Raw genomic sequence first — 24,445 nt, forward strand, 5'->3', positions numbered from 1 at the left:
AACTCCCAGCAGGAACATTCTACTCTGCCTGCCTTTGAATTCCCAATGCCGACGGCACCGACTAACAACAGAAGTCGATTGTCCTCGGTCAGCTATCCGAGTCTCCGTCGCCGATCTTCAGGTACTTAACTCGGGTTCGAGCTGGATCAGGAAGGTGCGGTCATTATCATCGAGCTCTCGTCCTTGATAAGGTGGGCATCTCCTTTCCTCTACATGAAAACATTTGCAGCAGAAACCAGCCTCGAGCCTCGTCTCAACAACATCATAAGCGTCATGTAAGTAAACACGTACAACACCTTCGCCAGTGGCCTTCACACCCACCGACCACGAGTAGCTGGACGGGCATTCTAGCTCCCATCAACAGCCAGAATGCACGCACTTCGCCCTCTCTTGCTGTCCCTCATCTCCTTCACATCATTCACTTTCGCTCAATCCCTTCCCATCGACGTCCGCGAGGCTACAATCTCCTCTCTCCACAGCTCTCTGTTCTCCGGAGTCACAACCTGCCGAGACGTCGTGAGCGCTTTCATCGCCCGCGTCGAACGCTTCAACTCCGACATCAACGCCATCATAACCCTCAACCCCGACGTCCTCCAGATCGCCGACTCCCTCGACGTGTCCCTCTCAACAGGAAACGCCACAGGCGCCTTATTCTGCATCCCCATCCTCTTAAAGGACAACTACGATGCAACTCCGATGCCCTCAACAGCCGGTTGTCTGGCCCTCAACTCATCCACGCCCACGCACGACGCACCCACCGTTGCCGCCCTCCGCCGCGCCGGCGCCGTCATTCTCGGCAAATCGAACCTCCACGAACTCGCTCTCGAAGGCCTCTCCGTCTCCAGTCTCGGCGGCCAAACCCTCAACCCATACGATTTCAACCGCACCCCAGGCGGCAGTTCCGGTGGCACTGGTGCAGCCATAGCAGCTTCATTTGCCGTGGTAAGTTTCTGTCCCCCTTCAACCAAGATACCCGAACTCTTTTGCATGTTTCCACATCGGGCGGTGACCACTTTCTAAACGCCTTCACAGTTCGGCACCGGCACCGACACAGTAAACTCTCTGCGCTCCCCGGCGAGCGCCAACTCGCTCTTCTCCTTCCGACCCACGCGCGGCCTGATTTCACGGTCCGGCGTGATCCCAATCTCCTACACCCAAGACACCGTCGGCGCGATCGGCCGGTGCCTATACGACATCGCCACGGCTCTGACCGTGATGTCCAGCGTCGGCTACGACTCCCTCGACAACGCCACATCCGCCATCCCGCCATCCACCATCGGCACAGACTACACATCTTTCCTCTCCTCCTCCACCAGCACTTCCAGCCTCTCCAGCCTCTCCACCATCAGAATCGGCGTGCTCGAAGGCTTCTTCAATCGCACATCCACCAACGAAACCAGCCCCGTCAACGCGGCCATGTCGACCATCCTGTCACTCCTGCAGACCGCCGGCGCCACCATAGTCAACATCACCGACACAACCACGTACAACGCCACGGCCATCTCCTCAGCCATGGACGTCCAACAACTCGAATACCGCGAAAGTCTAACCGCATACCTCTCCTCGCCCAACCTAAAAGGCGCCCGACCGCTCAGCATGCCGGAACTATACACGACCAACCTCACCACTCCAGAATTCCTCGTCATCCCATCCCAATACAGCTACGTCGAGACCGCGCTACGCTCGTCGACGGGCAATGCGAGCTACTTCACCAGGCAGTCCATGATCGCCAACCTGACACGCACTCTCCATTCGACCTTCCTCGCGCACAACCTCGACGCGATCATATACCCGGAGCAGAAGAACCTAGTTGTCCCCGTCGGCTCGCCCAGCCAGTCCGGACGAAACGGCATCCTCGCCGCCTTGACGGGCAGTCCCGTTATAACGATCCCCATTGGATTCTCGCCGGCGACATCTTCCGCGCCCATCGGGATCCCAATTGGCATGGAGATTCTCGGACTACCCTGGTCCGAAGGCACGCTGTTACAGCTGGCCAAGAGTATAGATGACCGGCTACACGCGCGCAAGATGCCCGTAACCAACGGGTTGAACGAGACGGTTGAAGTTACCACTTCCTATGTGACGGTGCCCGAGGTGACGCTGTTGAGGAATATACCTGCTGCATATCCTTTGGGCGTGTATTGAAGGGGACATGGTGCGTGGTCACTTATTTTAGAGAGATCAACCAGAAAATAATAGAACAGTGATTTCTAGAAAATACGAGCCAATGTGAGCATATCTAGAGTTCTGCATCAGCAGCTCAACACGAGACCAAACCCGTGCCACGGTGTACTGTGTATATCATGCAATCGTAATCCTCGCTTAGCCCTTGTCTAGTTATGAAGTTCGGCTGCAGAGACCAACATTCTGTCAACCAGGTCATCCGTCATTCAAAACAGTGTCAAGCTCGTCACTTCATTCATCGTCATTCCATGTGCAAATTAGGGCCCCACGATGTATATGCTCCCCTGTCTACTTTTGCATCAAGCTCAGCCGTCGATACCCACACATGCTCAGGCAGGAGGACCATTCTGCGCCTCCCTCTGCTTTCTCATTTCCTCCTCGAGCAGACTCTGCTTCTTGATATAATCCAGCACAATCTGCTCTTCTGTTCTCTGCTGGGTCAGCTCATCCTGCCTCAGCTTCTCCTCCTGCTCAGACGCGGTGAGCGCTCTCTTCAGCTCCTCGTCATCGTCATCATGAGCCTCCGCTGATCCACTTGATACGGCCTCATGTCCATTCGTGACCAGCATCGCTTCACGCTCGGCAAGGTCATTCCTTTTCTGTTCATTCTCCGTATGCAGCCTCTTGCTCTCCTTGACCGCCCGCTTAAAGTCCTCATCGTACTCAGTATCGATTCCTGAGTCGCTGTAGTCGAGATACTCCACAGACTCCGGTTGCGAATTCGGCTGAGCAGCTTGAGCGGCTCTGTATTCCTCCAGACTCTTAGTCAACACTCTCTCCAGTACTTGGGCATGATCATCATCATCATCATCGGCATTATGCTTCTCTCCCGCAACAGAGACGACGCCTGTCTCCTGTGGCCGCTCGGCTTGCGCCCTTTGGAACTCCCGTATGCTAGCCCTCATAGCAGTCTTGAACGCGAGGTCGTCCTGGACACCTCCATTGGCATTGTGCAGTTCGCGAAGACTTGCTCGGAGCGCACGTTCAATGATTGCATCTTCTTCCGGATTACCTTTGCTCGTTTCCGTGATTGCTCTGAGGATGGCTTCCTCATATTGGTGGTCATCAGGGATCTCATCTGGACTCCAGGTCTTCGCGTGAGAGAGACGAGAGCTGATACTCGGCAAGGAACGGGCATGTTCGGGATGTTTGCTACTGTCATGATCGAAGGGACAGAACTTGCAACGACTCTTGACCTTGCCGTCGCGCTTCCTCTCTTCGTCTTTGATTTCCTTTTCGCGACGTTCGAGCTCTTTCTGTTCCTTCTTGAGCTGCTGCCTCTTCTCAGATAGGGCTTTGCGATCATCCCAGCTCAGGTGTTTGGTATTCTTGAAGCCGTGAAGGAGCGCGGCAGAGTCGCTCTGCGTCTTGGTTAGGATATGGCTCTCGATCGCCTCCTTTCTTTCATCTCCATAAAGTCTGCCACCTTTCCGAGTCTCGATTTTGCTGTCTTTCCAGGCCGTAACAATTGCTTCCCTTTCCTCTGGGGTGCTGTTCTTCCAGTCTTCAAATCCTTGAGCTGTTCGAGCAGCGATGATGTAGTTTTGCACCGAGCTACCGAAGTGCTTGGCAACTTCTGCATAGATACCCTTTGCAGTGTACCCAGGAAGACCCCAAATGCCGGCACCGGGCTTGAGCACCAGACCTCCAATACCTTTTGCCGCGCCTTTGAAGAAGCCTGCGGCGCCTTCCTTCTTTGCGCCCGCCAGAGGCTGAGTCACCAGCCCAGTAATGCCATCATAGAAGCCGTAGCCGAATTCCTTCCCAGCTGCTTTCAGTCCGGACTGCAAGTCTACAATCTTCTCGCTTTTCCTCACTGTGTCGTCACCGTACAGCTTCGGAGCATTATGAAAGCCTTTCGCCAAGGACAGCGTGAAATCCATGGGCGATTTGACACCTGCAGACACAATTTTTCCCACGGCTCTCGCTCCAGAAATGGCGGTGTCCAATGAAATCTGGCCCACTTCCTCACAGGCCGGAGAGTGCTCGCGATGACCAGGCCCACGTGAACCAGATTGAGAGCGAGAATGACGACTGTGACGAGACCCCGATCGATGATGGGAGGAACTTCGTGTGTTGCCATCTGCAGATAGGACACTCGACATAGCGGAAGGTCTGGGTGAAATAGATGGTGTCTCCTGTCCCACTTGGGTTGCAGCACTTGAAGCTGCTCCAGAAGACGAACCTGACGAAGTTGCATCGGCGGGACTCGTTGTATCTTCTGTGGAGGTTCGCTCCGATTGAGCAGCTGGGGTGGATATCCCGCTCCCTGGATGTTTTCTTTCATGGAGATCCTTCAGGTCGCCGCTAGCTGTCTTCAGCGACTTCAAAATTTCTACTGGGAAATCTGCAATGCCCATAGACAAATTCCCAATTGTTCCCATGAGAGCCGCCGCGCCGCCAGAGATTGGCTCCCATGGTCCATCTTCAGTTTCGTACTCTCGAGGTCGATATAGTTTTAGGTCCGAAAAGTCAAGTAGACCCTCGCAGCCGAGAACCACAGCTGCCAGTGGTGACAGGCGAATGTCTGTCCGCTTCACCCGCCAGACTGCTGCACGTTTAGGGGCCAGAGAACACCGCAGGTCAGACAAGTGCAGCTGCTTGTGAAACGATTCGGCCCCAGCGTCTGTACCCTTTTCTGACTTGATCTTCATGCTCAGTTCGTTCGCTCGCTGGAGGGATTCTGGCTTCAAAGCCTCCAAGATTGACTCTGCAAGCTTGTCTGCTGTCAAAACCTTGTATGGGACTGGCTTAGGCCCTGCTCCCGCTCTGTATGTCATTGAACCCCAAAAAGGCTGATCGCCAAAGAATGGCACCACGACGGTTGGTCGTCCGGCAAGGATACCGGCCGCAGTAGTGCCTGCACCGCCATGATGTACAACGCACGAAACGTGCTGGAAGAGCCAATCATGCGGACAATTGCCTAGCATAAAGACGCCTTCAGGAATACCTAATTGATCGGCGCCGAGACCGCCCCAACCTTTGGAGACGAGCGCTCGTTGGCCGGTCTTCTTTATCGCCTCGAAGATCATTTTGGTCATTGCATTGGGGTCGTCAACCACGATTGACCCAAACCCGATATAGACGGGGGGAGGCCCGGCAGCCAAAAAGTCCGCTAGGTCTTTCGCCGGAGTGTAATTGGTGGAGAGATTGAGAAAGTAGAAGCCCGAGATATCGATGTAGTCGCCCCAGTCAGCTGGCTTGGGGATTAGGGCAGGCGACCAGCAGTATGTCCAAGGAATGCGTAACCGACTGGCCATGCCTGGAGCCCACATGATACTCACCGGTTCTAAGCCCAAGCTTCTTTCACGGAAGCGGTTGATAACATCTCCCAAACCTTGCCAGGTCAGCATATCTACCAAGGCGTAAGTGACAAAATTGGCCATATTGGCGTCGGTATTCGACGAGACAATGTTGGCAAGTGGATGCGGGAAGGACTGCGTTGGTGACCAAGGCATGGTAAACATCAAGTGTAGAGGGATGCCCAGCTTCTCGGCGATATGAACATGAGCAAAACTGGGTGGGTTTGCGATGATGGCGTCTGCCACGAAAGGATTCAATGTTGGATCGACACCCAAGGAAATAGCGCTGTCGAAGCTGTGGGTATCGTCGGAGACCTGCACTCCTGTCCCATCGCCTGCTTCAATGGTAGACCTCCAGCAGCCAGTGACAATTTCGTAGATGCCCTTTCTTCGCTTTCCCACGTCGCCGCTCTTGAGGGAGTCCATGCCAGGCATAAGACCAGGGTTCTTGACCATGAAAGCCATGAGCTCGGCTGGATCTCCGCCAATACTGAAGAACTCAAGCCCATTCTCTGTGACAAATTGCTTGAAGGTGGGATGCGTGGCTATCCTGACTCGGTGATTGTATTTGTTCTTCAAAACTTGACCCAGTGCAACGAATGGCTGTACATCTCCTCTGCTTCCCACAATTTGAATGACAATGTTTAGAGGCGGAGGCAGACCAGCATCTGTTTCACCAAGTCCTTCTGGGATTTGAGGCTCTGCACTTGCCTTCTGCCTCTGAAGCTCCAACTGATGCCGCAGTGCCGGGATCAACAGGTTTGTGAGCTTCTTGCTGCGCTGATTGATCTTGATGTTTATCCTGCCATTACTGCTGACTTGAGCACTTGTATCAAATCCATTTTGGCTGATGTCCAGTTGACCATATTGGGCCGCATTGTAGGCCGGCTTAGGCACTTCTTCCAGGTGAGGGGAGGCACCACCATGATGTCGGACGTGATCCTCAGGGAAAGGAGAAGCACTCTTGGTGTCTCTCACAGCTCCTGCCTCCTCTTGATTAGCTGCGGCTGCCGCAGTCGCCTCTTGAAGAATGACTTGAGGGATCACCAACGGCTCTTGCAGTTGGTCGGAGGGAGGATCTGGAGGAGACATTGTCGCTGTCGGTCAAGGCATGTAGGGAAGACGAATTTCCTGTCGCTTTTGTAAGAATGCAAGGAAGGGCGGTCAAGTAGAGGGGCCAAGCCTGTACACGTAGTAGTAGTGAAGGGGCTGAAAGACGATCAGCAGCGAGAGGAACGGGCAAACCAGGACCAGGCGCTGCGGTCAATGTAGCGAGAAAGTTGTGGGGAGGAAGTGAAGCAAGTAATAACCAACTGGGGATAGAGAGACGTGATGGGAACCAGTATCGAGGCTTGCAGAAGCTTGGAAGACAGAGATGGTATATCGTTGCGAAATTCTATCAACTAGTGGCAGTGATCATGAGGACGATGAGAAGGAGAGGAGACATGATCGACTCTGACACGGCATCTTTTGCGTTTGACTAGGAATCCAAGTTCACGCAGCCCAGAAAACAAGTCGATGCCTTTTCCGATCTGGATGCATTGGACATGCGCATTTACTGGGTGTCAGTGGCGTTTGGCAGCATCCATCATTGGCACCGAGATCCAGACCCCGCCATCCACTCAGCATCCCACCGGGTCTGAGCGCATCGCTTAATCAGCCTGCAACTACACATCAAGAACATCCATCCCTGTCCATTTCACCCCCATCGTCACCTATCACCGCCAGTCCTCGGCCGTAGAGCAGCCTGTGGGCTCTAATACGTCCGCCTATTGGGCCCGTCCTTGGTGGTGAGTACCTAAGCTCTTAAGCAGCCCGGGCCCAGGCGCAAACACTTTTGACCCCTTTACCGCTTTCTCACATCATTTGCGCCTCCGAAGCCGCCACAATTGATGAGCTCACGGCTGAGGTAATCTCGACTAGTCACTTCTCCTCAACGTTGCTTCCAGCTTCGAGCTACACTCTCCATCGTCTCAAATGTGATTTCGCCTTCCTCTGCTGCGTTCATGCGCGAGACCAGTTTCGAGACAAATCGATCAATCATGCCCACAATGTGTGCACGTCCAGCTGACTCCGGGTGCCAGATCATACTAGCACAAACTGCATCAGTACTCGTACACGGATTGATATCCTTTACGGACGCAGGCTGGATTCCACTTACGGGTAGACAGATCCATAGCCCTTTCCAGGACCCTCATCCAACCAGCTCTCATTCTCCCAGATCCAGTTGAATCGATCGAGCCACATCTTCTCGACAACATCGACACTAATATAACCTTGCGTGTTGGCCGCGTAGGGATAGAATCCGAGCTAATGGGATCAGTAGACCTCTCAATGTTTCTCATGGCAAGGCCCCAACTTACTGGTGTCATGTCCTCCGTGTACCAACTTCCGGGAATTTCCACCAGAGCCTTGTCAGCTTCCGCGGATCCTGCTTCTGGCTGCTCGGGTATAGGTGTCGGTACCATCCAGCTTTTTGCCTCTTTGTTGTAATCAGGCACATGCGGTGGCTCTTCGGGAAAAGGCTTAGGCAAGAAATAAGGTAGGGCGTCATGTGCGTTCATACTGCTGTCGTACAAAAAGTCGTGGTCCTGGAGCAACCGCACAGTAGTCTCGCGTATCTGGTATAATGGCGCACGGTATCCCACTGGTCGTTTCCCACCCTTCAACCTTGTGATGATTTCGATACACTTTTGAAGAACATCTTTCTCTTGCTCAACCGTCATGGCATATGCTCCTTCGTGGCTGTATCCGTGCAGTCCAAGTTCTGCGCCGCTCTGCAGAATCTGCTGTGCTTGAGCCGGAAAGGTCTCCAAACTGTGACCTGGCACGAACCAAGTGAGCTTGTCGGATATGCCGTGTTTCTTGAACAACCCCAGCAATCTGCCAACGCCGACATTAGCGCTGAATATGCCCGCGGAATAGTCCGCAAGAGTGTTATTAGGGTCATGCCCAGTTCCCAAGTAGCCAGAGATGGCGTCGAAATCAACAGACAAGCAGATCCGTAAGCGTCGCTTCCTCTTGGGAGGACTCAGTGATGCGGGAACCGGTCTGCTCCGGATCACAGTATCAGTGCTGCCAGGCTTTGTGCCTGAGCCCAGTATCTGATCCTGTCGCCAGATGATTCTTCCTTCCATACCGCCGTCAACAGAAACGCACTCTCCCGAGATGTTACCAGCGGCGCGATGGCTAGCCAAGAATGCCATTGCTCGTGCGACATCTTCAGGCTGGGAGATTTTCTTCAAAGCAACCGTGGCCTGGCATTCAGCCCACATCTCCTTCGGATCATCCAAGCGGTCTCCAATGAGAGGAGTATTTACCCAGCCAGGGGCGACGGCGTTGATTCGAGCCTTTGAATTCAATCGGACAATTTCGTTCTTGACGGTCCGGACCAGACCATACTGCAGGCCAGCTTTCCCAGATGCATACCTGATCAGGTCAGTAAGATGCAATCCTCGTCATCAGGCCGAAGTGAAAACAGACTCAGAATGCCCTTCCTGGCCAAATTTTCCCGTTTCTGAGCCGGTAATAACGATGGCGACATTGTCGAGCTCGCCTCCTTGGGCTTCTTGGCTCCTTTTCACAGAGAGTAAAAAGTGCTTCACGGTGAGGAACGTGCCTCGCACATTATTCGTGTTCACCTTTCCTGTCGTAAGTCATAATCCATATATCAAAGGTTTTGAACCCCTCTCACCCGGTCCCAGAGCTCGGTGTCAATCTCCCAGATAGGGGGATGGCCGCTTTCATCAGTGATTCCTGCATTGGCAACGAGAATGTTGACAGGGCCGAAGTGATCGAGTGCAGATTGAAATGCTTCGGCAACAGATTCCTCAGAAGTCAGGTCGCCTTGCACACCGTAAAACCTAGACACTTCCTCTGGAGTAGAACATAGCTTCGAATTGTCAATAGCCCTCCTGTCAAAGCCTGTTACACGACACCCCAGAGCTGGTCTTGTGTCAGATCAACATATTTCTAGCCCATCGCATTTTCGCTGCCCTGTTCACTTACCAAGAAACTCCTTTACAGCAGCAGTTGCAATACCGCCGCCAGCTCCGGTGATGAAGACATGCAGACCTTCGAGATTGAGGAAAGAGTACCTTGCTTCAGACATCTTGATGGACCTGGAATCAGCAGTGTCGAGGTAAACTTCTACTCTTCTTCAGAAGCTGCATCATGAAGTGACAAGGATCCAGCCTCGGACATGTCCGAGGAATATTTTTATTTACTTTGACGTTCTGGTAACGTTCGGCAGTTAGGCGTTGGCATAGAAGGAATCCCCACTGATTCCTCGAGCTTGGGGCAAGCGGGTCGTTGGCTTCGAGACTTGGATATGAGTTGTGGTCGGAAATTGACGCCCGCGAGCTTGTTAGAGCCCTCGACCAATTCACGTCGGCTACTATTGTCCTTTCGTGATAACCGCAAAAGCCTTCACGGTCGAAGAGTAATACTATTAATTGCAATATGACCATGACTGTCCGTCCAGGAGATAAGCGCGCGCACGTGGAAGGACCCGAGCTCTTGGACCAGAGCTGGTAACACTTATCTTCCTGCCTTGTTCATCCTAGCCACGCGAACCCTAAGCTGGTCTTCGATGTCTGAAACGCGTCCTCTTATTTGTCGCTCGCTGACAGCTTCATGTTCCTTATCGAAGTCCTTTCGTATTCTGTCGCCAATCCGCCAATGAATGGGTGAATGGCCTCGGAGATTGGCCTTTGGGCCAATGTTTCGATAGAGAAGTCCCCGTTCAACGACTAAATGTTGTGAATACTCGTCATCCACTCTTTTGCAAGCGACCGGCTTTCCGTGAACGACAAGATCGAGCCTAGACAGGCATGGGCGGGAGATATCCCATTCGAGTCTGACACAGACGATTGAACGTATGGTCGCGTTATCGTATATCTCGAGCTTTGACTCCTTGTCCTCCTGTTTCTGAACTGTCTCAATACTTCCTTGCTCCCTATCGTACATTAGATCGCTCGGACACCATGGCCACCGCAGAAAAGAAAGGAGATCGCTTGCCAGAGAACGCGGATGTCCAAGCGGCGGATGGCGAAGTCTCGGACTTGATCAATGCATCAGGCCACGTTCAAGAACTCGACCGCAACTTTAGTCTGCTCGCAGCAGCTGGAGTCGGCATTGTTGTTGGCAATGTATGGCCTGCGTAAGTCTTGCTGGAAGATTGTGACAGTCCTACACGTCCTGCTGGAACTTCCGTCATTCCCTATGCAGCCTTTCATTGCTAACAATGTGATAGTGTAGGAGGATCGATCCTTGTTGCGATCTTCAACGGTGGTCCGCCCGGAGTTATCTACGAGTTCATCGCTGTCTCTGTCTTTTATTGGATTGTGGCGGCTTCAATTGCTGAATTGGCTTCAGCTATTCCTTCAAGTGCCGGCGTTTACCACTGGGCCTCCGTCACACCAGGAAAGAAATGGGGCAGGGTCATCGGGTATACCTCAGCTTCCGGAAGAGACGTCACGGCCATAGCTGACGTCGCGGCAGATTCTATGCAGGATACTGGAACTGGCTGGCTTGGGTGTTTGGTGTAGCCTCCATGAGCTTCATCTTTGGTCAGTCACCTTGGATTTTCCTCGCACCATAACATCCAATGACGAATCCAGCCAACACTGTTGTGCAAATGTACGGCGTCACCCACAGCGACTTCGAAGCCAAGCAATGGCATGTTTTCGTTACGTATCTTGTAAGTTTGTCTTTCAAGAGATCGATGAGAGTGGAGCTGTCTTCGAAGCCGTGCGACCGCTGACCACATTGAAGATCGCTACCTGGATCGCTTGTGCCTGCGTTTGTCTGTTCAATAGCGCGATGCCACACCTCAACACCATTGGAATATTCCTGATACTTGCCGGATTCTTGATTACAATCATTGTTGTGTAAGTCCTTGCCCATCCCATGCGGAGCGAGCGCTCGGATTAATGCGTTGCAGCGCTGCCATGCCTGGCACAGGTGGGCGGCCACCTCATGCGTCTTCGAGCTTTGTATGGACAGATTGGACGGCGGATATAGGATATCCTAGTGGGTGAGTTCGCTCGGCACAGCTACACACGGGTCTGGCATCATACTCGACGACCAAAGACTTACACGGAAAGCTTTGTATTCGTCGCCGGGATGCTCAATGGAGCGTATGCAGTTGGTACACCCGACGCTGTCAGGTAAGACTCGAATGCAGCAATATTGCTCTCCCCGTGAGGTTTACTGACGTCTGATATGCTTCAGCCATATCGCAGAGGAGATCCCAAACCCAGGGAGAAACGTTCCAATTGCGATTGCGACGCAGATGGCCATTGGATTTTTCACTGGTTTGCTGTATATCATCGCGATTGTAAGTTGCTTCCCTCAGCAGTTATGTGCAAGCTTTGGTGTTTTGGTGGTGGTCGTTATATTTTGCTGACTAATCGTAGATGTATGCCATAAATGACTACGACGCCCTGTTCGACTCGGCTTTCCCCGTAGCAGAGATTTATCGACAGGCCACGGGATCATCAAGCGGGGCGATTGGCTTGCTGTGTCTGCTGTTGTTCTGTATTGCAGTCTGCATGGTTGGAGTCTACATCACTGCAGGCCGGACGCTTTGGACGCTCGCCCGAGATGGAGCGACACCATTTCCTCAATACCTTGGGAAAGTGTCTCCACGGTTTGGTATGCCTCTTGTGGCGACTCTGACTTGTGGCTGCATTGCAACAGTGTTGGGATGGTAAGCTACTTCGAACCGCTCTCAAACTTGTACTTACTATCGTGTAGCATTTATGTGGGCAGCACCACAGCTTTCAATGCTTTTGTTGGAAGCTTCGTGCTTATGAGCAGTTCATCGTCAGTCGTTTCTTACCGTTGTCATAACAATCTCGCTGACCCAGAAAAGGTATATTGCAGCAATCTTGCCGCACCTACTGACACGCCGGAAGAACATTCATTTTGGGCCATTCCAACTGAAGAAACTCGGGGTCATTTTCAACGTTATCGCTTGTGGATACTTGATTGTCTGGTTCATCATTTACTGCTTCCCTTTCGCTCTACCAACCACCGCACAAAGCATGAATTATGCGTGCTTGATTTGGGGAGCTCTCACCATCTTTGTGACCGTTTGGTGGTTCGTGGGCGCCGGTCGCTATGTCGGTCCGAAGACGACTGGAGGCATAAATGCTGAGATTGAGCAAGTGAGAAGAGCAAGTGTAGAACGGATGAGGAGGGCGAGTGCGACAAAGAGAGCGGGTGTGTGAACATAGCGTGAAAGATAGCTGGCTAACGATTGCTGCACTTGCAAGAACCGAATGTTAGGCAACAAGATGTAAGCACGCTGGTTATTCTCCTGTCGAAATGTTGCTGTAGGAATGTTATAGACATCACATTGCGTTGCCTGAGTAGTGCAGCATCATAGTTGTCGTGGCGGTCAATCAGGTTGTGCAAGGTGCCTCTCTCCATGGCAAATGAAGTGGACAAATCTTGGTCTCTACATTGAGCTTCGGCAGAACACCGGAGGAACTAGTTTTACACGTGACCGTAACTCTTGGCATTATCTGGCCTTGGCGAATAATTGATTATCCCACACTTTTCGTCGCCAACTGTGCGACTGCGCCCCGATATTTTCAACATCTCAACACTCATACATATCCGTCAGTATTCCTGGTCCCAGAGAGCTGTACCAACCCTCACCGAGCTTCTCTCTCTGGGCGATCCATTTCAGCACAGTCGTCTGACAACCCGCAGATCTCACCGGCTCAAGATGTCGAGCAACGGCGAAGAAGTCGAGGTTGAGGTTCCTACCTCGAACTACCCTGCGCTACCAAAGGATGTCCAGAGTCAAGCCGGTATTGTTCGTCTCTTCGGCCGCTGGGATTATTCGGATGTTGAAGTTCGAGACATCTCCTTGACGTACGAAAGAAATCCACGAAAAAAGAGTCGAGCAAAAGGCTAACAAAACACCTTTAGCGACTACATTCAGATCCGAGCCCCCGTCTACACTCCTCACTCTGCCGGTCGATATGCCGCAAAGCGATTCCGAAAGGCTCAGTGCCCGATCATCGAGCGATTGACCAACTCTCTGATGATGAACGGTCGCAACAACGGCAAGAAGTTGATGGCTATCAGAATCGTGGCACACTCTTTTGAGATCGTACGTCTTGGACAACATGATGAGGCAGATTACATGAGGTTCTGACTACCCATCTAGGTTCACATTATGACCGATCAAAACCCCATTCAAATCGCTGTCGATGCGATTGTCAACTGTGGTCCTCGAGAAGACAGCACCAGAATTGGAAGCGCCGGTACCGTCCGAAGACAAGCCGTCGATGTGTCCCCTCTCCGCCGTGTCAACCAAGCCATTGCCCTTCTCACCATCGGCGCTCGTGAGGCTTCTTTCCGAAACGTCAAGAGCATTGCTGAGTGCCTTGCTGAAGAGCTGATCAACGCTGCCAAGGGAAGCAGCAACTCCTATGCTATCAAGAAGAAGGACGAGTTGGAGCGTGTGGCCAAGAGCAATCGGTAAAGGCTTTACTGGGTTACGGGGTTTCGCAAAAGAAATTATGGGACGACATGCTTTCGTGGTAGTCCATGCCGATATGATGGTGGAGGTTGCGCACCTATCAGGCCGTGATGCAGAGTCGCCCACGGGTCGTCAAGAACTCGGCTGGTCACAGATGGGAGTGCTTAGATTATGGTGACCTGGCAATCTTGAAACTATGACAAACTTCAACTGATATTCCAACCTGCCTTGTGTCAAGCTGCATCAATCTTCTGACAATCTTCTAACAATCCTCTGAAGTAACACTCCTTCATGGGGCTCAAACTGCGAAGAAGCGTGCACGTTTGCAGGGACCGTTATTTCCGGAGTGGCGGTAAGTGTGTTATGAGAAGGTGCGATCCACATTTCTGGTTCTATTTCCAGCCAGACATTCACAGACTAAAGCATCAGTCCTTCTCAAATCCTCCCAATGACACCCATTGATTCGCTTTGCCCTGGCGGACGATAAGAAATACGACTCCTTTGATTCAAGAAACTTGTGTAACGTACTCGTGTGTACCGAAGTATATGTGCTAAAGCGTGCAGAAATTCCCCTGACATCCTACCAGCCTAGTCCTGAACGCCAAACTCCGCTTGCTATGCAGCCATCTACCCAAAACGCGGTCCATGTTGTTACCCGCTGATGCAATACGTGCCAATCGTTTGGCCGTGAAACCATCTCTTCATCCCGCTGGAGTCAACGCGGCATTCATTTCTGCGCGCCGCGTTGTCTTCTCATTGAGCCCTCCAGGTAGGTCCTCGGGTTGCTGGCGATGAGTGCCAATCCGATCGTGCTGTCGTCTTCCAGCACCATCATGACTTCTGGTCAATCTCCGTTGTGACAGCAGCGCCGTTTCTGACGCCAGGTCTTCCCTACATCGAGCTCATGTTTCTCCCTCTACCTCGATGCTGAGAAGCTCATATCTCTGGGGGAGGATATCTCTGAGGCCTGGCATCTGCATAGGCAGCCATCTGATTTCTTGATCGGACTTCTCTCATGTACTCCATTTGATGAGTCGGCTTCTGGTTGAAGTTGTCGTCCATATAATCGGCTTTGGCGAAGTTCCTTTGGACGGCATAGCCCAGACAGACTGAGGCAGCTGCGCCCAAAATAACCAGCAAGACCACCACCGAGTCGGGCAGCGCCATCTGGTCACTCATGGTGTCGATCTGTTGGGGATGATTGCGGATGGGAAATGCCGAATGCTCCTTGATAGGCGTAGAAGGTAAGGCAGCGGCTTTGAAGCGAGTGGTAGATTTCTTCTCGACAGGAACAGACCGAAGTTGATAACTGCGAAGACAAACAAAAGCAAAAGGGGTGGAAAGAGACTCGACGAATTAGTTATGCACAATTTGACAGGGCGAGCAAGAGAGTCGGGGAGAGAGGTCACGCATTCTTCATATACCAGACCGCCCGTATCCATGTCCATTTTCGAATCTACAGGTGGAGATCAGTGCGACAAGCAAACATGAGATCAGGGTGCCCCTTCAGTTCGGAGAAAGTGTCCTACTGTTGGAAATCAAGGCATTATCTGATGCATATACCCGCAATTCGCTTTGTTCCCAGCGGTTCGAAGGCTCGGTCTTTCGGTAGCCATCACAGATCAGGCTAGTGATGTTCCATCTTGCATCCATCTTTCATGCAAAGGACTAAGCCTAAACAAGCCGACAATACGGATATACCAATGAGCGATACCAACGGCAAGGCTGTGGATCCACATTTTCAATGGTTCAGCAAATTTCAAGCCCCTCCCTTTTTCTTGTCTTCTTGTCAAAGCGAATTGCTTATCCTCCCTCCGTGCCTCTCGACACAAGTCGCCGAGCCCGACTCAAGGACTGTTAAGATCCAGGAACAAATCTTGCATGGCCAAGAGACGGCCCCGCCAGACTTCTGATTTGCCATCGGCTTATTGTCCGGTGGCTTTCGCGACTGAGAATAGATCGCGCGTGCTAGGGGCACAGATTCCACTGAACTCGATGTCTTGTTCTTGAGGCGATGCCTGTTTCCAGCCAAGACCAATGACGATACAACATAATAACCACATGAGACTGCGACGTGCTGGTCACGAAAAGTCTCGGAATGGGTGCTTGACCTGCAAGTGTGTCTCTTTTCCACTTTGCATTCTTCGGTATCCGTACACTGACGGCAGACCTGGCCAGGACTCGAAGAATCAAGTGTGACGAAACAAGACCTTACTGTCGCAAGTGCACGGAATCCGGCCGGAAATGTGACGGTCCTGCTGTGAATCAAGTCCGTTTCATTCGAGATGACCGAACGAGCACTCCGGTACTACTGCCAGCGGTCTCTCTCATAGCACCTCATCGCGATGGAGATGAACGTCGGGCATTCAATTACTTCACGAAGCGGGCGGCGCCCATTTTCGCGGGCTCTGCTGATGGCGACTTCTGGAGAGTCCTCGTTCCACGGCTCGCTCAAACGCGAGACTTCGTATGGGATATGGTCGTCTGCATCAGCTCTTTACTCGAGCACGTTCCATACGGGTCACTGGTCACGACATTCAAGCCGGCCAGTGCTCGTACTATCATCAATCATCGACACCGACAAGCTCTAAAGTTTTATAACAGAGCCATCGCCAATGTTCGGGAGCAAGCTCTTCGCAACGAAATGGACGACTCCCTTGCTCTACTAAGTTGCGTTCTGTTTGCAACCGTCGAGTACCAGCAGAGAAACATCAAAACCGGGAGAGACCTGATCAAAATGGGCTGCAAAATGTTGCCTCAGATACTCACAAACCCAAAAAGTTCGCCCACGAGCCTAGCCGTACAACAGGTGGTGGCACCTTTTGTCTTGCGAAAAGCCGTTCTTATTGCCACACTGGGTACTGTTCTACCGCCTGAATGGATTGTCAATGCCGAGCCGACTTCTACGCTGCAGGCAGTACTTGTCAAACGCCCTGCGCTGAACCGAGCCAGAATGGAGTTCCATAGCTTGGTATATCACTCTTACGAAGTCAGCAGAGTCGGAGACATAGTACCGGACAACAACGACGACGACCCAGGACTTCTTGTTTTCATATCGTCCCGGGAAACCTTGCTGGAGCAGCTGACGTGTTGGAGGAACTCATTTGTGCGCGACTGGAGCCAGACCACAGATAGTGAGGCCAAGGCGATTTACTCTTACATGCTGATGTATTGGGCTGTGTGTTTTATCTCGCTCGGAGCCTGTGCCAGCAGATCGGAACTTGCATTCGACCGATACACAGATCATTTTGTTGCCATTATCGAGCATGTCGAGGTCTACCTCCGCTACAGCGCGGGAACGGCTGCAGACCAACTACTGATATCAGGTTTCGACCCTGGAATCATTCCGCCTCTATACTTCTGTGCGATGAAGTGTCGAGATCCGATCCTTCGTCGAAAGGCGCTAAAGTTGATGGGTGATGCTCCGCGGCAAGAGAATCTGTGGGCGTTTCTCGCACCAGATAGGGTGGCCGAAAAAGTCATCTTGGAAGAGGAAGGTGGTGACGGATTCAGCCCGGTGAATGACTCAATGTCTTCCAATGGCACGGCCTGGCCACCAGAAGAACGTCGTTTTGCTTTCACGACCGTGGTAAGCAGAGAGGCATCGAACGGAAGACTGCGGCTGGCGCTGCAAATGAGCAGATTTGTTTGGCAACCGGATCGGACAAGGAGAATCGTCCACAAATACACCTGGCTGGATGATGGTCAACTGTCAGCCATTCGACGTGAGCGGGAGCCGAACACAGGCCGCGGATCACGAGGCGAGCTAAGCACTGAGAGCCTGCCTTGAAAGTGCTGGCGGACAACAGGATCTCATGACGCCGCTTCTGGGTAGATACCAGTATTACGTGAGGATGGTCCCTTCAAAACCAGATGATGCCAGCATTGCACAAGTACTATCCAAACAAAAAAACCGTGTTGGAAGCTCAAATGTGAAGAAAGTATCATCTCGAACACGAGCACTTGAAAGCCCGACCTTGGTTTGAGGCGCGTCGCAAGCAGAGCAACAGACCAGAACCATACGAGGGGATGAAAGCGGATAGGATACTCACTTATGTTGCCTGGACATGTGGTCAGATCAGCTTCATTCACTGTCTTCTAGCCAAGCCAGGCACCCAGGGCTATGCCCACACGACGAGTGTTCAATTCCCGTTGCCCTCACTTTCCAAAAAGATATTTTGTTCATTTTTTTCAAGAAGCAAAACTCTAACCTGGCGGGCCAACTACACACTTGGTAGTTGACGGCCAGGCCGAGGGAAAATCCCAGTTGTAGAGGGATTTCTTTTATGTCCGGTTAGTTGGTCAGGTTACCTCCCGCATAGGACACTCCGAGGAGAGCCATATTAGCTAAGGAACAACCTCAGGCCCTTCGCAGTTGCACGTGGTAACACTAGTATAAGTTGCACGTTTCACTGGTACTTCCTTCATTTGGTTGCAGGATAAGCTGTCTCATATCTGGTGAACCACCCTGGCCGGACCCGGGATAGATATGAGATTGTTGGGGGAAAATTGTACTTTTCAAATATATAACCCTTAGGGACGGTTCTTAATTTCTGATTGGCTGCAGCCAGTGAATGTTTGTACCGTACCTACCTAGGTATAAGTAACTGCAGGCGGCGACGACCACTTGGCGAGAGTCAGAGTGGCAGCGAGGCGAGGTCGGAGTTCGGGGCGCGGGCAGACTCACCTCACCCCAGCAGCGTGACGGTCCGCGTGGCCTGCTTGAGTAGTGACCATGAGATTGTGTCCGAGTTCTTTGCCGTTCCAACAGATCGCAACGTCCGACCACGACATATCTCAGTCACCTTTCTTCAGTTCAGCGCAGTCCAGCGAGCGGAGGTTGTTGGGTTCAATCGATCCAAAAACTCCAGCTCTGCGCCGGGAAGATCGTGCTGATGGCGACGACGCTACGGAAAACCTTTGCTGATGACCACACATGAGCACTGACGGAAAGAGCAGCGTCGGAATTGACTGCGCCGACGAGGGAAACCAGCAGATTTTGCCCCCCATGTTTCAGGATGCGTGCATCTTATTGGGGGCGTTCCTGTTGTGAGCGTGGGCGTGTCGACAAAACTGTTGCCTGCTTTTTCAGTCAGTGCTCATGCGAGCAAGAAAGCAGTGGTGGGATTTTGGGATGTGAGTCGGCGCCTGTTCCAATCGACATACATGATTTCTATCACAGCAGCCAAGGGGGAGCAATCGTCTCCGCCGGAACGAGGTGCCTGGACATCAACTTCAGCAGGGGCTGAACCGTGTGATGTTCGTCTCGCTCAACCCCGTGGTTTCAGCGGCTGGGCTGCCAAAGGCAGAGCTCGACAGCTCTGCTCAGGTGTCGAATATGAATGCTCGTTCGTAGGTGAGCGATTGGGAGCCTTGCTTCTACCGAGCAGCACTGGTTTAAGCTCGAATGCAAGCTCGAACTCCGTGACTTTGAAGACGGCGGCTCTAGGTCGTCCTGCACGAGCAGCCCAGTTACAGTACCATATGTCGCCGCCCCCTTTTTTGGCAGATTAGGCCCTTCTGTGCCTCTATTCCGCGTCATGGTCTCTGTAAAGAACGAACGGAATGGTCCTCACAATCTGAATGATACTGCCAAAGACCGTCTGGATGCATTTTGACCCATTTGGAATGGCGCCAGCAGAATGTCGAAGAAAACAAAAGGAAATAATCACGATCTGGTCCTGGGGGTATGCGCACTAATAAAATTTTCGAGGAGTGGTGGGCAAGTTGTGGCAAGTCTATGTGCGACTCTCCGAAGGGACGAGCCAATCAACCCTATGGATGGCCTTCCACCCTTCTGAGCGAAGGACTCGGAGCGCATCTCTGAAATATGTAGCAGGAAGGCATGCCCTTTTCGGGAATTTGGCTTATGGCTTATGGCTCATGGCTTATGGCTTATGCTGCCTGCATTACTGTACAGTACCAGCCCTTTGCCATGTTCCCCACAACTTGCAGGCTTATGATCAATACTAGTATGCAATGCTTTGCAAGGGTTCGTGAAGGGCGCAAGGCTGCCAAAACTAATCATGTTGGCTCCTGGTAGTTTAGCTTACGTCCGCAAGTGTTGGCATTGATTTCTTTTCACGGCTTGAAATCAGAAAGTCGGTTTAGTTATGGGCATGATGTTGACAAGGAAGGGATACCTGGAGAATTGCTGGCTCTAGACACAAAGCACCACAAAAGTATAAGAAGGTACAGTTCTCCTCTACTTGACATATGGTTCTCTCACAGATCCAATCTGTAGACACAAACTTCAATTCCCATTTCGTTCTGCTTTTGCTCATCCAAAGGAATCACAATGTCGTCCCCAATTGAAAAAGTGGCCGTCGTAGGAGGCTCCGGCCTGACCGGCGCAGAAATTGTCCGTTCCCTGCTGCGGTGTGGTTTCAAAGTATCCGTCCTCAGTCGAGCGTCGTCCAATGCTACCGCCCCTGACGGTGCAGAAATCATCAAGACAGACTACTCCCATGAGTCCCTTGTGGCCGCCCTGAAGGGTCACGACGCAGTGGTCTCGGCAATAACGACATTCCTGGTCGGCCAACAATTGCCTATCATCGACGCCGCCATTGAAGCCGGCATCCGCCGCTTCATCCCCTCAGAATACGGCGTTGACACTTCGGACCCCATCATCGGCGAGATTGCCCCACCGGCAGGAACAAAGAATGAAGTTGTCGCGTACCTCAAATCAAAGCAGAACACCGGCATGTCATGGACGGCTCTAATCGTGGGGGCATTCTTCGATGCCGTCTTCGATCTTGCTGGCACATTGGGAGTCAACATACCTGAAAGGGCCATAACGATATTCGACGGCGGAGATATTCCATTCGAAGCCACGAACGTCGTTCAGATTGGTCGTGCTGTAGCCGCGATCCTGTCCGCTGGACATCTGGACGAGACGGCAAATCAATACGTCTATATCAACAGCTTCACTGTGACTCAGAATCAGATGCTGGAGATCTTCCAGGGTCTCAGTGGGGACAAATTCCAAATCAAGCATGCGAAGAAAGCAGACGCGAGATCGGCCGCGCAGGAGAAGATGCGCTCTGATCCGGAGAAAGGTGGTGTCTGGATCCAGGCAGTCATTGAAGGTATCATCTTGATCATGTTGAACGAAGGAGGGTTCTGTGAGTATTCGAAAACCACAGGACTGTGGAATAAGAAGTTGGGTCTTCCTGATGGAAATGTTGCTGAAACGATCAAGGATGTCCTGTCGAAGAGGGGACTTCTGGGTACCTAAATGTGCGGGTGGTCCAAAGGAGTCTTCACCCTGGCCTCCTGGCGGTATGCACACAGTGATTGATGCCGTGAAGGATGCCTAGACGAATACGGAGAAATGGAGAGAGATACCCAAGGAGAAGTGGTCTGATCTGACACGCATTTATCTATCTGCAGTCCGATGAATCTGTCGCCTACCGTACTTTTCTCCACTCAATACCTGGCGAGTAGTTCCTTACACTCCGTAGTAGCTTGAAGAATGGAATCCGTCATGCAGTCTGCTGTTTTGTACGTCGGCGAATTCGAAAGCTTCACATTTACCAAAATCCTTCACATTCTGCCATTAAACTTCCCTCAGCGGTCCTTCATCTCCTGCCTGTACACTACTTACTTCGCTCTGAACCTCATGCATTTGTAACACCAGTCTACACTTCTCTCCAGCCCACTGAGTACAATGAAAATCTTCACCCCCAGAATGTCTCGACCTCCCTCCGACACTTTCACCCGCTTCACCTCGAGCACACCACACGCCATGCAACGGCCGGGGGCCTCCTCTTCCACGACATTCACATACCAACCCGCCTCCCGTCCAGCCACAGAACCGTCATCCTCATCCTCATCCTCCTCATCTCCACAGCTCCGCTCTGAAGGATCGCCGAACGAAACACCACAAGAAAAAGTCGCTCGTCTCCGCGCCGCCGCCCGCCTTGCCAAAGAACAAGCCTCATCCTCGCCTCTCGAGCGCGCAATCGAGAGTGGCCGCCGCTGGGCGGATCGGGCCCACCGCTTCACAGCCTACGGTCTGATCCTGTTCGCCGGCGTGTCCGTCGTCGTCGCCGCCTACGGCACGACAAGCCTGATCGCACACAACCGACGGCAGAAGCGGGCGTGGATCGAACGTGAACTCGATCGGCTCGACACAGCTCGACAAGCCTTTCTCCGCGGCGACGCTACCGCCGAGCAATTACACCTTCTCGAACAGGAGCGGGCTGGCGAGGAGATGGAGGCCGCGCGCAAGCGTGAGGTCGAACGGAAGAAAGGCGAGAGCTACTGGAGCAAGCTGAAAGGTGTCATGAGCGCGAACGCGGCGAAAGGCCAGATGGGTACGGAGACCGAGGCTGAAAAGCAAGAGCGAGAAGCGCGGAGAGCACGGAGGCAGAGAACACTCGAGGACGGCTCCGTCGAGGGAGAAATCCAGCCGGTTGCCGTCGCGTCGAGTGGTGTCAAGGGCGTGGGGATCGATTCAAAGGGCCGACCGGTGCCGGAGAACAAGGTGGAATATGTCAAGACCAAGATGGACGATGAGAGAAGGACGGGCGAGAGGGAAGTGATTGCTCGAACAGGCACCAGTGGAGGATCTCTAGACCAGCTCGCGGACAACGTGGCTGGAGCTGTGACGCCTCCGATGCAGAACCAAGGATGGTTGAGTTGGTTAAGAGGCAGCAAGTCATAGACAGGGACATCTTCCGCTGCAAAGTGACATTTAATTTGTACACCTATTGCCGAAAAGGAGAGACCTGTATAGCGCCCTCAAACTAAATGTCTTCTCTTACAGTCGCAACGAGAGTTGTACAACCGGAAGCACCAACCAGTCTGATTGTGTTGTAGCTTCTTAAGTCTTAATTGCGTTTCTCGTATGGCGAACAGTGATAGCACCAGCCAATAAAATGATCTTGGAACAGGTAAGTAAGAGTGTTACGTTTGAAGTCATGCCTTTCATTGCTTATGGGGCGATCACCATCTCAAACGGTGGTATGAATCTACTTTGGAATCGAAATCCTCCAGGACGCAGAACCGGTAACGTGAAAGAGCCACGTAACGCCCTCATCCCACACTCATCAATAACAAATCTTTCTAGGGTGATAAAACGTATCGTCGTGCCCTCATAAACCATCGTATCATCATCTTTATCATGCAAATACACATATCATGCTTCTCTTTCAGGACCATAGAATGTGGCTGTAGTGTCCCGGTACCTTCTGGATGCATTTGTCACAGCCGTTGAGAAAGCCCATGTGAAGTCTTGCCGTCCTTGACCTGCCAGGGCTCGAATTCCCGTCCATTTGCAGTCCATATCCTTCTTCCGCCTGGGAGTTGGTGGGTTGGCCTTGGTTCATTTCATCACTCTGATCTACCATCATGCTGTCCATGTCGTGATCCTCAACGGGACTTGGCAGGCCATCTCGACCGATCCAGGCGTCCTGCTCGATCATCGGACTAAGATTCGTGCGCAAAGGCGGAAATTGATGTCGCGGGACACTTGGCAAATCCGTGACACGATTGTCGAAATGGCTGCTGATTGGGGTCGGCACTCTTTCCCTAGCAAATGTGTCCATGGCACTCAAGAAGTTCGTATCACGCTGAGGAGGCATAATATCATTCGACCGAGCCCTCCTTATCTTCGGCTGTGCTGCAGAGGCCATATCCATATCGACGTCGAGATCTCCACATTGCGCCTGCAGCGAAGATGTACTACTATCACTTCCCTGAGAGTCATGTGCTGAGCGAGACTTGGAGGGCCAAAGGCTCTCCTCCCGTGGTTCAGACGGACTTTCGTCTTCGGATGTATCCACAGGTGTCGGAGGTGGTTGGTAGATAGAGGTAAACATCGAGAATGCTTGAGGATGAGGCCGTGGTCGCGAAGGAGACAACCTTATCGGCAAACAGTGAACTGGTCTCCTCTTTGGACTCCGCGTGAAAGGGTCATCATTCGGATCATCAGTTCTTCGTTTCCGTTTGTGGGGAGTGGTGTCGAAGTGAAAGCCAGAGTGAAGGTCGGTCATGGTGAGATTGGCGGTGAAATGCTGATCAGTAGTTGACATGGCGAATGCCGCGACAGGGTGAGTTGACCAGAACTTTTTATCTCTCCCAGAAGCAGTTCATGCAGTTCATGACCCCTCTCGAAAAGGGAGTCGATCAAACGGTGGCAGTGTCGCGGGTTGACGAGAAAAGCTGATGAAACACGGACAATCTCGACGACGAACCAACCAGGGCGCGTCACCGAAGAGAAGCGAAGACAGGCGAACAGCCAATGTATGACGCGGTAGACGGATGATGAGCTTTCCGGTAAAATGATGCCGTAGCGAAGAGGCTGAGCAGAAAATGTCAAATTGATACACGTACAGAGAGAGAAAAAGTGTTGATTGTTTGATGGATGATGGTGAAGGCAGTGAAGGGCACATCATTCTCGGCCCAGTGACCACTGCATACCTGGTACAGTGCTGGTACTAGTATCTCAGGTTGC

General features: G+C 52.2%; 9 protein-coding genes across 10 annotated transcripts; 6 read left to right on the forward strand and 3 right to left on the reverse strand.

Moving 5' to 3' along the window:
* The first annotated feature begins 33 nt into the window (after positions 1–33).
* PV05_04574 (uncharacterized protein) lies at positions 34–2,194 on the forward strand. The gene is made up of 2 exons (XM_013460990.1): positions 34–942; positions 1,033–2,194. The coding sequence occupies exons 1-2, from the start codon at positions 370–372 to the stop codon at positions 2,143–2,145; spliced, it is 1,686 nt and encodes a 561-aa protein (XP_013316444.1). The 5' UTR covers positions 34–369; the 3' UTR covers positions 2,146–2,194.
* Positions 2,195–2,285: 91 nt separating this feature from the next.
* On the reverse strand, positions 2,286–6,934 carry PV05_04575 (uncharacterized protein). Its single transcript, XM_013460991.1, has 2 exons — positions 6,676–6,934; positions 2,286–6,617 (listed from the first exon to the last, which is right to left on the reverse strand). The coding sequence occupies exon 2, from the start codon at positions 6,576–6,578 to the stop codon at positions 2,514–2,516; it is 4,065 nt and encodes a 1,354-aa protein (XP_013316445.1). The 5' UTR covers positions 6,579–6,617; positions 6,676–6,934; the 3' UTR covers positions 2,286–2,513.
* A 137-nt stretch (positions 6,935–7,071) lies between these two features.
* Positions 7,072–9,646, reverse strand: PV05_04576 (uncharacterized protein). The gene is made up of 6 exons (XM_013460992.1): positions 9,495–9,646; positions 9,181–9,431; positions 8,970–9,127; positions 7,850–8,915; positions 7,648–7,796; positions 7,072–7,576 (listed from the first exon to the last, which is right to left on the reverse strand). Exons 1-6 carry the CDS (start codon positions 9,595–9,597, stop codon positions 7,420–7,422), a joined length of 1,884 nt encoding a protein of 627 aa, XP_013316446.1. The 5' UTR covers positions 9,598–9,646; the 3' UTR covers positions 7,072–7,419.
* An 825-nt stretch (positions 9,647–10,471) lies between these two features.
* On the forward strand, positions 10,472–12,721 carry PV05_04577 (uncharacterized protein; the record flags this gene model as incomplete). The annotated part of the gene is made up of 11 exons (XM_013460993.1): positions 10,472–10,647; positions 10,741–10,935; positions 10,989–11,056; positions 11,108–11,187; positions 11,262–11,377; positions 11,431–11,523; positions 11,594–11,656; positions 11,721–11,826; positions 11,906–12,198; positions 12,246–12,314; positions 12,364–12,721. 11 exons carry the CDS (start codon positions 10,472–10,474, stop codon positions 12,719–12,721), a joined length of 1,617 nt encoding a protein of 538 aa, XP_013316447.1.
* A 353-nt stretch (positions 12,722–13,074) lies between these two features.
* On the forward strand, positions 13,075–14,242 carry PV05_04578. 2 transcript variants are annotated; one of them, XM_013460995.1, is made up of 4 exons: positions 13,075–13,114; positions 13,209–13,373; positions 13,431–13,614; positions 13,672–14,242. In XM_013460995.1, the coding sequence occupies exons 2-4, from the start codon at positions 13,225–13,227 to the stop codon at positions 13,987–13,989; spliced, it is 651 nt and encodes a 216-aa protein (XP_013316449.1). In that variant the 5' UTR covers positions 13,075–13,114; positions 13,209–13,224; the 3' UTR covers positions 13,990–14,242. The 2 variants fall into 2 exon arrangements, with proteins under 2 accessions (XP_013316449.1, XP_013316448.1); XM_013460994.1 differs by having other exon boundaries at positions 13,075–13,373.
* Positions 14,243–15,793: 1,551 nt separating this feature from the next.
* On the forward strand, positions 15,794–18,524 carry PV05_04579 (uncharacterized protein). The gene is made up of 2 exons (XM_013460996.1): positions 15,794–16,103; positions 16,165–18,524. The coding sequence occupies exons 1-2, from the start codon at positions 16,024–16,026 to the stop codon at positions 17,774–17,776; spliced, it is 1,692 nt and encodes a 563-aa protein (XP_013316450.1). The 5' UTR covers positions 15,794–16,023; the 3' UTR covers positions 17,777–18,524.
* A 1,760-nt stretch (positions 18,525–20,284) lies between these two features.
* Positions 20,285–21,223, forward strand: PV05_04580 (uncharacterized protein; the record flags this gene model as incomplete). The annotated part of the gene is made up of 1 exon (XM_013460997.1): positions 20,285–21,223. The coding sequence occupies one exon, from the start codon at positions 20,285–20,287 to the stop codon at positions 21,221–21,223; it is 939 nt and encodes a 312-aa protein (XP_013316451.1).
* A 453-nt stretch (positions 21,224–21,676) lies between these two features.
* PV05_04581 (uncharacterized protein) lies at positions 21,677–22,654 on the forward strand (the record flags this gene model as incomplete). Its single annotated transcript, XM_013460998.1, has 1 exon — positions 21,677–22,654. One exon carries the CDS (start codon positions 21,677–21,679, stop codon positions 22,652–22,654), a length of 978 nt encoding a protein of 325 aa, XP_013316452.1.
* A 246-nt stretch (positions 22,655–22,900) lies between these two features.
* On the reverse strand, positions 22,901–24,414 carry PV05_04582 (uncharacterized protein). Its single transcript, XM_013460999.1, has one exon. The coding sequence runs from the start codon at positions 24,021–24,023 to the stop codon at positions 23,142–23,144; it is 882 nt and encodes a 293-aa protein (XP_013316453.1). The 5' UTR covers positions 24,024–24,414; the 3' UTR covers positions 22,901–23,141.
* Between the last annotated feature and the right edge of the window lie 31 nt (positions 24,415–24,445).

The sequence above is a fragment of the Exophiala xenobiotica genome (genome assembly GCF_000835505.1).
Source record: "Exophiala xenobiotica strain CBS 118157 unplaced genomic scaffold supercont1.3, whole genome shotgun sequence".
In the NCBI taxonomy this organism is placed as follows: domain Eukaryota; kingdom Fungi; phylum Ascomycota; class Eurotiomycetes; order Chaetothyriales; family Herpotrichiellaceae; genus Exophiala; species Exophiala xenobiotica.